The sequence below is a fragment of the Eulemur rufifrons genome, chromosome 6, assembly GCF_041146395.1.
Source record: "Eulemur rufifrons isolate Redbay chromosome 6, OSU_ERuf_1, whole genome shotgun sequence".
NCBI classification, from domain to species: Eukaryota; Metazoa; Chordata; class Mammalia; order Primates; family Lemuridae; genus Eulemur; species Eulemur rufifrons.
In genome coordinates, this window is record NC_090988.1 from 69418008 (window position 1) to 69431226 (window position 13219).

General features: G+C 34.2%; 1 protein-coding gene across 3 annotated transcripts in view; it reads left to right on the plus strand.

The window, feature by feature from the left end:
• The window catches only part of PRMT3 (protein arginine methyltransferase 3), a 118440-nt gene that overhangs the window by 72236 nt on the left and 32985 nt on the right, over nucleotides 1–13219 (plus strand). For all 3 annotated transcript variants that reach the window (XM_069469698.1, XM_069469699.1, XM_069469697.1), the window contains 2 exons: nucleotides 7447–7634; nucleotides 9882–9968. In XM_069469698.1, the coding sequence (XP_069325799.1) occupies nucleotides 7447–7634; nucleotides 9882–9968 (275 nt within the window). The remainder of the gene's footprint in view (nucleotides 1–7446; nucleotides 7635–9881; nucleotides 9969–13219) is intronic.

Sequence of the window (13219 nt, forward strand, 5' to 3'; positions counted from 1 at the left end):
AAAAAAAAACAGTAAAGTTTAATATACATAAATTGTATGCTATAAATTTCAAATGAGTCAAACATTAAATGAAAGAAAGTCAAATGGTTAAAATACTACAAAGAAAGATAGGTTTATAAACTTACAGTGGGGGTGGGGGCAGGGGCCTTCCTAAATAAGAATTTAAATTCAGACATCCTAAAGGAAAGACTGATAGATTTGATTACATCTATATAAATTTCTAAATGGCAGAATATGTTATAAGCAAAGTCACAAGACAAACTATAGACTGGAAAAAAATATTTTCAATTTCTGTTACCAACAATAAGGTAATCTCACAGATTCTGCAAATAAACAGACCACAAACCCATTAGAAAATAGGACAAAGAATTGAATGGCAGCTCAGAAAAAGGAAATACAGATGACTCTTAAACGTGTACTCAGCTGAATATGGTTAAATACACCCACTTTTTTTTGGATGCTGTTTTGAAAGTGATATTTTGTCTCATTTAAAATCTTAAATGATTGTCAAAGGGTACAAAATCTCAGACAGGAAGGATGTTTTATTCTTGTGTTCTGTTGCACAGTGTGGTAAATATAGAGTATTATACATTTCAGAATTGCTAAGTAAATCTCAAATGTTCTTACCACAAAACTGTTAAGTATTTGAGGTGATGGATATGTTAGAGCCAGTTTAATTATTCTACCTTGTATTCATGGATTATAACATCACTTTGTACCCCATAACTTTATACAATTATAAATTGTCAATTTACAATAAAAATAACATTGTTGCATCTTATAAAAAAAGAAATCTTTGCCTTACGCTCTCACAGAATTTTCCTATTTCCTTCTTGAAATTTTAGATTTTGTATTTAAGTTAGTGATTCATTTGAAGTAAACTTTTATGTATGGTGTGAGGTAAGGGTAGATTTAATATTTTCTAGCACCCTTACCTGAAACAATAGCCTTTCGCATGAATTGTTTGGCATCTCTTTTGAAAATTAATCAACCATATTTATGTGGGTCTATTTTTATATTCATTTATCTTTTTTGAGATAGATAGGGTCTTGCTCTACTGCCCAGGCCGTAGTACAGTGGCACAATCATAGCTCACTGCAGCCTTGGACTCCAGTAATTTTCCTACCTCGGCTTCCTGGGTACCTGGGACTACTGCCTAGATTTTTGTTTTGTTTTGTTTTGTGGAGACCAAGTTGGTCTTAAACTCCTGGCTTCAGGTGATCCTCTCACCTCGGCCTCCCAAATCTTTAGATTACAGGCATGAGTCACATGGGTCACAGATGAACCACACCTGGTTCATTTGATCTTTATGTCTGTCCTTTCACTGATACTATACTGTCTTAATTACTGTAGCTTTATACTGATACCAGGTAAAGAAAATCCTCCAACTTTGTTCTTTTTAAAAATTCCTTTGGCAGTTTGGTCGTGTATGTGTGTGGTTTTTAAAATAAATTTTAGAATCTGGCTATTTCTGCTAAAAAAAAAAAAAATGACTGCTAGAATTATAATGGGATCAGATTGAAGAAACAGAACAATTTGGGAATAATTAGCATCTTGAGTTTTTCCATCCATTAACACAACACACCTTTTCATTTTTAAAAGTCTAATTTCTCCTGGCATTATTTTGTAATTTGCAGTGTAAGGATCTTGCACATATTTTGTTAAGTTTATTTCTAAGTAATTTAATATTTTTGTCATTCTTACAAATGGAAATTTTAAATTTTATTTTTCGATTGGCTGCTGCTAGTATAAAAATACAGTTAGATTCCTTACAATTTTGTATGTGAACAATAAGTCCACTCAGATATAAATAAGGAAAACGCATAGTCTGAAAGTTTGGTTAAGAATGAGCTATGTACCTACTTTCAAAGAACCTCTTCACAAAATATCTACAGATTATTATAGAAAAGGGGAAACAAGTAAATTTACATACTGAAGTACAGCCAACTCAGCCTTAATTGGATAATCAAAATCGACATCATCAGGAAGGGGACAAATTGAAATTATGGTCTGTTAGGAGCACATAGAAATAATTCATTTCTTTGAAACTTCCTCAAAACCAGTAATAGTTTGTAAAATCATAGTTTGCAAAAGAAAATTTAGGGACCCATTAAACGTGACATCTTCTTCCATATTACTAGAAAAGAGTATTGTTTTCATTGCCTTTCATTATAAGGATAATGAAAGGGATTTTTTTTCCTCTCACGTTGTCAGAACCAAACTCAAATGTTTTATGGGATCTTTCAGAATACACATCTTCCCTGAGTTATAGTTGTTAAGATTATAAAGTTGAGGACTGACCAGTACAATGCTGAACTATTAATACTAAGCCATTTTTTAACTCATTATTTCCTAATTAATCTGCACAGACCATCACAATCACTGGGGACCTTTTGTTAAAAATAGATGTTCAGGTTCCACATCAGACCCTTTTGAACAAAAATCTAGGGGAAGAGGTCTGTTCTTAAGAATATGTTTTAGGTATATTTCCCTTTGCATCAGAGTTCTGGTTTCAAGAAATAGAAATCTTCCCTGGCCATTCAACACAAAAGGAATTTATTAAAAGGATAGCGTAGGTTACAAAATTTCTGTGAGAACTAGAAAACCAATGTAAAACATTACACAACCAGGAACGACACTTAAAATTACCATATGGGACTGATTTAGAAGTGATGACACTCTCCTAATGTTGGAGACTAGTTGACAGATTATATTCCCAATCTTGTCAACAGTAGCTGTTGCTGCCTCTAAAAAGTAGACTTTAGCTGCCTGTTATTAGTGGGAACTTGGTTATGTGCCCATGCCTAATCTGCAGGGAAGGGAGGGAAAACAAGTTTATGTCATTTTTAGCTTCTACAGAGGAAGGTTACACAAACAGTTCAGAAAGGGGTAACAAAATAGAGTGGCAAATACATACTGATAGTTCTGCTTCTCTCCAAGATTTTGCATTGGAATTGGCTTTGGAAAACCTGATCTATGCTAGTAAGAAATTGCTCGTTATAAATTCCATATTTTCAAATGTACTTTTCTTGCTATTTCTCTTTCCACTTGGAAAACTGAATCATATATACATCTTACTCATTCCTCCCTCAGTTCTGCTTGTTGGTTTTCTTTTAAGTGTCTTTTGTTTTGTTTGGCCTGTCATCTCATTCCTTCACCCAGAGTGAAATAAGTGCTATCATTTGCTACTTTTTTCAGCATATAATTCTTCAAAGCATATCGGCAGCTACATGTTAGCCTAGCTAAGCTTCAGTGGGCTTTGTCACTATTTATAAGTTAATGAAATGTGTCTAATTTCCAAATAAGTTTTACTTAACTTTAAGATGCCCTAATTACGTAAGTTAGAAATTAATTTTTTAAGTTTGACTCCCAAAATATCTACTGATTTGGTGACTTTGTAGTACATTTCCTTTTATGCATATCAAGCATTTTGCTATCATTTTTATTTCACTAAAATCTTTCTCCATATTGATTACATATGTTGTGAAACAGTTGATTTTGACTTAACTTTTTACTCTGTGGTTATTTATATACACACAGTGAATACTAGTGTTTACTAGGGATTGTTTCTTTATGCATCTCAGTCTTATCCTTTAGTGTCCAAAAGTTTGTGAGGCATTTCTAAGGGATAAAGGATTTCCCATCTTTATCTATTCACCATGTGAGCCGTTCTAGTGACAAATGAATTCTGGGCAGTGAATCGAGAAGGACACAGATGTCAAAGCCATGAATTTATAAATTGTCTGTTAAGAGGGTGCTTTTGTCCAATCACTTACAAGAAGGAATTGTTAATTTCACCTACAAGAAGAAATAATTATTCAATTATAGCTTCTGACAAAAATCAAATGACAAATGTGTCAGAATATGAAGGTAAAAGGGTTAGTCAGAATTCTGGCAGGTGGTCCAAGATTTTAGCCAGCTGTGAGAAGATGGATATAGAACCAAATTGACCTGTAACACTGATTACAAATCCTTGTGAATATTAATTGATCTTAAAATTTCTAAATCCTAGTACAAAAACCATGATTTTCTATATTTTTGTGAAATATAACTAACTTCAAAAATATACCCCAACACTAGAAAAAGTAAAATCATATTCCTCTTTACTTTATTTCTTCTAATTACCAACATATTATAGTTACAAAGCTGTTTTACTACTTTGAGTAAGTTATAAATTTTTTATGAAAAAGATATTTTTATTTCTTGGTGATATTAATACATTATATTGTTAGATGTAGAGCCAGAGGTCAGCAAATTTTTCCTGTAAAAGGTCATATGGTCCCTGTCCCAGCTTTTTACCTCTGCCACTATAGCACAGCACAGCCATAGACAATATGTAAGCAAACGAATATGACAGTGTTCCAGTTAAAAATTATATACAAAAACTGGCAGCAGGCTAGATTTGAGCCATGGGCCATAGTTTGCTGACCCTGATATAGAGATGGCATTTAAAAACTCCAGGAAGATTTTTTTTAAATATTTTAATAAAAAGAACTTTACGAACTGTTAAGTAACTTGAGTATCTGTGCACTGCACAACTCTGGAGGATAAGTTCCCATAAACTACAATGCAAATGGCCCTACCTGGAATGATATGGTGGCCCTGATAATAACCCGCCTTATCCATTTGTCCCCATTTGTATCTAGCCCTGCTGCCTGCTTAAGTTTTATTGGAATACAGCCATGCTCATTTGTTTACATATTGTCTATGGCTGCCCTCCATACTAAGAACAGCAGAAAGCAGTAGTGTCAACAAAAACCATATGATCCACAAAACCTAAAATAGTAACTTTACAAAAAATGTTTGCTAACTATTCCCTTATTATGTTGCTCTTTAATGATGAAATTACAGGGCATAATATGGGAAAGCTTCTATGATTGTCATATTAAGTCCAAAAAAATATATATTGAGAAGTTAGCCAAATACCTAAAGTTACTTCAGAATTTTTTTTTCTCCAGTGTTTCTCATCTTAAGGATCTGCTTCAGGAAACTAGACATTTCCTTGTAGCTGGATCCTCTTACTAGATTAGCAATTTTCATAACAAATCAGTTACTCTGAAGAATTTGTATTAATCAGGAATTTAAACACAGTCAAGAGCCTTTACCAGTTTGTGGAGGAAGGGAAGATTAGAAGTAACTCAGTTTACATGGTTGTGGCCCCTGGCCCAGTGCATCTAGCATACCTTCCTCACGTGCCTATCCGGGAAGACTTGAGACACTTCTTACCAGTGACATAGCGCTGGGTATTTTTTCCCAAATATCTCACAAGTTAGATTTGGAAGCAGTTGCTTTGATGCTAGCAGATTTTTATCGTGGGCTTTATTTGGAGGATAATTTAGAGCTGCTGTCATTGAATAATAAAATTTCCAAAGCTGTGGATAAAAACAAAGTTTGGGGTAAGGAGATGGTAATTTCCTTACTGTTCAAGTCTGAAAGGCTAGCTATAATAATCATGGGATTGTTTCTTTGCTGCATTTCATTGGTACATTCATACTTGCTTTCAGTTTGTTGATATGGGTACATGTGATTTATATTTTAATTCATGAATCCTTAAGAGTTGATATTTGAGATATTTGAAGGACAAAGTTAACTGTCATAAAAAGAGAGAGACTCAGTCTTATTTTTAAAGTTTTGTGTTGTAAAGACCTTTACTTGTTATTAAGTAGAGAGCTTCTTCCTGAGTCACTCATTCCTTAACTCTTATAACACATACCCTCTTGGTTCCTTCTTCTGAGGCCCCACCTTCTCAGTCTCCTTTTCTTCTTCTATACATTCCTTAAATTCTAGTACTCATTGCCTAGTCTCCCTGAGTCTCACAAGCTAGTTACGTAGTTACATTTCTGTGTGTACACTTATGGTATCCAAATTTATATCTTGAACCCAGATAATCTCTTTTTGAATTTCAGACTTGTGCATTCTGCTTATTGGATATTTTTATGTTTTCTCCAATAAGCAATAAACTCTCATATTCCTTTTGGATATGCTCATATTTATTCTCTATTATAATGGTTAGTACCACAGTCTGTGCAGTCACTAAAGCTAAACACTGTCATCCTTGACCTTTTCTTCTTCCTCCCAGCCAGAGTCCTGTGAGTTCTACCTCCTGTCTTTTGAATACATCTCCTCCTTTCCATTCCCACAGCCATCACCCTAGTTTGTATCACCCAGATTGTTAGAACTCTTAATTTGTCTCTGTTTTAGTCTTTCACCCTCCCATTCGTTCTGCACATTGAACTCCAGATAGTTTTTTTTAATTCAAAATCTGATCATGTTGCTACCTACCCTATGTGAAATTTTTCAGTATATTATCATTATTCTTAGAATGAAGTCCCATTTATTAATTTGGTTTGGTCAGCCACATACTCCTTGGCCCCTGCTTACCTTTCTAGCTTTAAATCTCACTGTTTCTCTCTAATTAGATTGCATGTGGGCCATCTCATGTATTAATCATGACGCTTTGTACACACTGCACACTCTACCTAGAATACTCCTTCCGTCCCCACTCCTGACTCACTTGCGCTTCAGTTCTTGTCTTACATTAGCCTACTTTCCTGCTCCAAGCAAGTGCAAATTAGCTGTTTTTGCTGTGAGCTCCTGTAGTACCTTGTACGTTCCGTTTCTTAGTATTTATTAGCTCACAAATAATGGTGCATTTATTTGTCAAAATTGTCTAAATATAAGTTTTCGAGGGTAGGACCATGTATCCATAGTCTGTGCCTTAGACTGGCACATGTTTGGCACATATTTGATGCTTTCTTAATATTAAAGAGGGTAATATGAACTGGTCTTCTACATAACCATAAAACTCCATTTTGGGCCGGATGCGATGGCTCACGCCTGTAATCCTAGCACTCTGGGAGGCTGAGGCGGGAGGATTGCTCGAGCTCAGGAGTTCGAGATCAGCCTGAGCAAGAGCGAGACCCCATCTCTACTAAAAATAGGAAGAAATTATATGGAAAACTAAAAATATATATAGAAAAAATGAGCCGGGCATGGTGGCGCATGCCTGTAGTCCCAGCTACTCAGGAGGCTGAGGCAGGAGGATCACTTGAGCCCAGGAGTTTGAGGTTGCTGTGAGCTAGGCTGATGCCATGGCACTCTAGCCAGGGCAACAGAGTGAGACTGTCTCAAAAAAAAAAAAAAAAAAAAAAAAAAACCCTCCATTATGCTTTTTTAAGTATGCTCATTTCAGGGTTACTTACGTAATCCTGTTTTAGTAGGGACCCCATCGTTGGAATTATTTTAATCTTACCATCATGATAATAGGTATCTTTCTTTGAAAGAGGCTACAAGATGGAACATGGTTGTTTTCCTTGGTCTGTACCTTAATCTCCTATCACTAGTGATCCATACTGATGGATTTGGTATTTATATTTAGCCTTTAAAAGTTATATTCTGTCATAAAGGGAGATGATGCTTAATTGTTGGGCATTTTATTGCTTACAGTCTATCCTGATATTTGCACTATGAGCCTTGTAGCAGTGAGTGATATGAACAAACATGCTGATAGAATTACTTTTTGGGATGATGTCTATGGCTTCAACATGTCCTGCATGAAGAAAGCAGTTATTCCAGAAGCTGTTGTGGAAGTTTTGGATCCAAAGACTCTTATTTCAGAACCTTGTGATATTAAGGTAGGTGTTTTGCAATTTTACTTTTCTATAACAGTATTGCCATTTTTCTTAGTATTTAAAATTAATATAGTGATTTTATATATGGCCCTTCAAAACAGTACTCTTCCATTTTTAATCAGTGTAAACAATTTAAGGTCATAATATTTACCAGTTAATTATATCATCCCTTTGGAATCACTTTTTATTTATTAAAATTCCTTTTACTCAGTTTTATAATCCTTCTAACTCTGAACTGGTTGAATCATTAACTTTGGCTTAATTAAGGTAAAAAGTCCTGTTGTGTTGTCATTTCTGCTTTATCACCACCTCCTTGCCTTGTTCGAGCTTCTCATTAACAGCCGGGTTAATCATTCATGTCATATATTCCATTGCAATTTAACTTCTCTCATTCAGATTTCTGCCAGCCTTTTCAGATTAAGAACAGTACAGTAAATTTGCCCAAGAAACTAAAGCCCTACTATGTTCAAATTTTTCTCAGTTAATCTCTGGTTTTATTGTAAATCTTTCTGTGTCACAGAGGTTCACTAACTTTGCAGTGAAAAGTCATACTGCTTTTCTTAAAAACTTCTTGTCTGTTTCAACTAGATAAATAAATATACAATAGTTTGCTCAGTGTTAGGTACAGGATATTGCCTCTTTTTAGTCACACTATTACTTTTATAGCATCAACAATTCTTTTCTGAACAAAATAGATATGTAGTGTTTATTAATTTTCTTAAGTGGAAAAAGTATTAAAAATTAGCATAGAATAATAAATGTGAAGTTTCTCAGCAAGAGCAAGATGATTAAAATTGTATTCAGCTTTTAAGGGAAAAAAAACTCAGCCTGCTTAATGATTATAGAACTGTTCAGTGCTCTGGTATACTGATAGCAAGGGATTCATTTGTGCTCTTTGGTTCAAGGAAGGAGTATACAGTTATAGGCAACTCAGCCTTAAGACTGAGCAGAAAGAGGAAAGTTGAGGGCAGTGCTAATTTCTCTCTGGTGATCTCTTTGCTTAATGCCAAAACTGTTAGGCATAAGTAGTCGAAATAGAAAATTTAGGAATGCAAATGATGGTATTTAAAAAGTATACATACACTTTTCTAACATTAATCACTTATTTTAGTAAATATAATTCTGTATTTCCGAATTTTCCTACAAATTTTTGAAAATTTTTCTCAAACCATTTTAAATAGAGTAATGCCTCAGGTATATAGTTATATGAGTTGTGTTCACTGGTTTACTATGTACTCATGGGGAGGTACAACACACTCTGGTCAGACGTCTATGATTAAAAGGTGATTCCATTCTCTCTCCAAAGTGAAATGGAGAAAGATTTGAACTAGGGCAGAATGGGAAAATAAAGATATTTGGCTATTTTTTCCCCCGAGTTGAATCTTTTTTTTTTTTTTTTTTTTTTTTTTGAGACAGAGTCTCACTCTGTTGCCCAGGCTAGAGTGAGTGCCGTGGCGTCTGCCTAGCTCACAGCAACCTCAAACTCCTGAGCTCAAGCGATCCTCCTGTCTCAGCCTCCCGAGTAGCTGGGACTACAGGCATGCACCACTATGCCCGGCTAATTTTTTCTATATATATTTTTAGCTGTCCATATAATTTGTTTCTATTTTTAGTAGAGGTGGGGTCTCGCTCTTGCTCAGGCTGGTCTTGAACTCCTGAGCTCAAACGATCCGCCCACCTCGGCCTCCCAGAGTGCTAGGATTACAGGCGTGAGCCACCACGCCCGGCCCCCGAGTTGAATCTTGATAGTTGCGCTGTTTTGTTTGAATTGTTGTGGTTTTTCCTAAACTTATCTTCAAATGCAATTATATGGACATGAATTTTTAAACAACTTTTTCTTTTCATTAGCATGTGTTTTAAAATTAGCATTTCCTATAAATTTATTGACTGTTAATCACACATAATTTATAGCAAACGTGGTAGGTATACCACAGTTGGTATGCAGAATGATTTTATATGGAACACAGAAAAACAGTGCACATCAGAGCCATGATTTAATATATACCATTGTTTACAGGAATTCTAAGTAAAACAGTAGTGATTTGATTTAAAGAAAAATTGACTTAAGTATTTGTACTGATATCCCTTAAATTTGGAAGTAATCCCCCAAATGGTATGTGAATGATTAAAGTTTGTGAAACACTGGTTTAGCATAATCCTTTTTGCATAAAAGCATAAAAAAGGAAGTGATGTTTATCTCTGGTTTTTTGTTTGTTTGTTTTAACTCTTTCACTCTTTTTTTATGGGTAGCATATAGATTGCCATACAACATCTATCTCAGCTTTGGAGTTTTCTTCAGATTTTACTCTGAAAATCACAAAGACATCCATGTGCACGGTAAGCTATTTCATTCTACTTTGACAAATTTCACTAGCAGTGCAGTTGATTGGCAGGCTAATGAATTAATTACCAGGCTGTGATAAATGAAAACAACTATTGCATTTGACAGTCTGTCTTTGCCATTGAACAGATCTAGTTTCATGGGCCCATAGACTTTTAAAAAGTTATAGTTTAATTCAATAGAAAAAGTTTTAGGAAACTGTGTTTACATGATGATTTTTCTTTATAGGTTTATTCTCTATCACATAATTAGTCAAAAGCACTCAACTTTATCTTCAAAGACAAAAGTTCACATCCTACTCCTCCTAATAACTCTTAACACTCAGTTGGAAGATGTTTATTTGTTAGAATATTTTGTATTTATGGAAATAATTAAGAAACCAATATTGAGTTATCTTTCTTTAAAGAATGAACCTGGTATATAATAGAAAAAGGATGGGATTTATTATAGAAAAGTTAGGCAGATATGGATTTACATTTGGTTCTACCACTTTCAAGTTACCTAAGTAATCTGTACCTTATACTATTCAACTGCTTTATGACAAATGAAGATAATTCTACCTTGATGACTAGTTAACATGGATAATACATGCAAAAGCACCAACAATGTAGCCAGAAATGTTAGATTATTAAAATACATAAATTTTTTCTTCTCTTAAATAATTTCTAAATGTTTATAAACTTTAAGATAACATTTACCTTTGCCATGAGTTTCAAATTGTTAATAAAATGTAAGCCTTAAAGTATGACTTTACATAGGTGGTATTGACATGGATATTTATACTATTTTTAAAATAGTTATATAGTTTTTAAAACTCTGGTTAAAATTTTTATTGAAAATTGTATTGTCGGAAACTGTATAAACCAGATGATAGTCAAATATTTTGTTCAGATTGACATACCAAAGAATTTATGGCTTCTTTAAAATTGATTCAGTTCATTTTGATTCAGTAATTATTTTACATCCAAAGGAATTTAACAATGTACTTTGATGTTTTGAGGGATTCTTCTTTTAATTGACGTTTTCAAAAGATAAATAACCTAGATTTCAGATTTGTGACTTTGAGGCATCTATTATATTCATTTATTTAATTAATGAAAAGCAAAATTTTATTCTCCTCATTCATTGCCCATGAATTTTCTAATTCTTCTTTTTAGTAGTGGGAATGATTCGGTCAACTGAAAGATTAAAGGCTTTGACTCCTAGGCTCCCGTTTGGTTTTGATATTAGTAATCCTTGAGAGTTGAAAAAAAGATGGTCTTGATTGATGAAAATTGATCAATCTCTAAGGGAATTCTTAGAAATTATTTGTCACATCACCAGTATTATTAAATAATATTTCAAATCTATTTTCAGTGACCTTTTCATTAAATCAAAATAGAACAGATATAAAACTCCAGTGAAGATGTCAAAGACTGTTTTAGTTGTGCATATTTTTTAACTTTATATAGGTAAATGAGTTTATTGACTTCATTGAAATGTTATTTTTTGATTTATTGGTCAAGTTCTTAGTTTCAAACAATGGAATTTAGATCAGCTTGTTTAAACTGAAAGGGACTTATTAAAGGGAAGAAGATAGTTTCCAGACACATTTGGGAGAGCTAAAGGAGCAGACTGTATTTTGAACTTCTAGAATCAGCTCCTAGAACCACACCTTAGAACTGGCCTGCTACAAAGCTGCCTCTGTTGTGAAGAGAAAGATGGCTCCACCACTGTAGGCTGTATCAGCCCCAGTGCCCCTGCCCACTCAGTATTGGCCACCACTGACACCCGTAGGTGAACTAATCCTATCACAACCATCCTGCTCCTGACCCTCTGCCCCCCAACTCACATTGGCCACTTTCTCCTCTTAAATCTTTGTTCAGAACATCTGCTTTGCTGAACCTAGGTCATGTGGAACCCTAGCCGTCAGTAACTTTTGGAAAGTAATTTTAGTTACAATTTTATGCTATGGAAAGAGTTTCATAACACATACGGAATTATTTCCTATTTCTTATTATTTGGAAAAGCTTTGTGTTTAAAGAAACTGTTTCTGTCCTTCAGTGATCTTAGTTTTATTCTGTGTACTTAAAAGAATAAAAAAGAAAAGAAAAAACTGGCAAAGTCTATTTAATCCAAAGACTGTAATCAAAATTTTGGTATTGAAGAATATTGTAAGTGGCAAATAGGTACTTGCTCCATTTGTCCCTGTACAAAGTGTTTTGTAAGAAGGCTGGACAACATAGTGAGACCCCCATCTCTATAAAAAATTTAAAAATTAGCTGGGTATGGTGGCACATGCCTATAATCCTAGCTACTCAAAAGGCTAAAGAGGGAAGATTGCTTGAGCCCAGGAGTTCAAGGTTACAGTGAACTATGATCGGGCCACTACATCCCAGCCTGGGCAATACAGCAAGACCCTGTCTCTTAAAAAAATAAAAATAAAAAAAATAAATTCCGTAAGAAAAAATGAATTAGAAATAAACTGTTACATTATCTTACATCTATAAAGTACTTTTTAGATTTGTATTTTTATTCTCAGGTTGTGGTTGCCTGAATGTTTTTTATATAAAAGAGTTTGTTTGGAAATGAGGCAGGCCTGGGGTTTGTTTGGGAGGAAGATGACGGGAGGTTAGAGTGGACTTTGATGTATCTGGTCACTGCTGAATAACATAGTTCTATAACTCATGAGGAGTGTAATGATACAAACCAAATTTATTGACTGCATGTCAGGTACTGAGATAGAGATTTTAGTACTGAGCATTGAATATTAACTCTTCTGAGATTATTCTGAATAATCTTTTCTGAGATTATTATTCAGCATAATTGAATAATTATTAAATTATAATCTATAATAAATGAATTATTAAATTATATATCTTCCTGTGATAATGTTAACAGTCATTGAACACTCGAATGTCAGGTAATGTGCTGATTACTTTAAAAGCATTATTTAAGTAAGTTCTCAGCCATTTGAGGTATGTACTAAGATTATTCCCATTTTACTGGTGAAGAATAAAAATCACTGTAATGTTCTACTTGCAAAATAAAATCTCCTTACTCTTTCCTGACCCAAAAAGCCTTGGTGGAACCAGAGAAGACCCCATTTAGCAAAAGCAATTTTAAGCAATAAGAACAAAATGGGAGGTATTAATTTACCAGACTTCAAACTATACTACAAGGCTGTGGTTATTAAAACAGCTTGGTATTGGCACGAGAACAGGGACACAGACCAGTGGAACAGAATCGAGAACCCAGATATAAAACC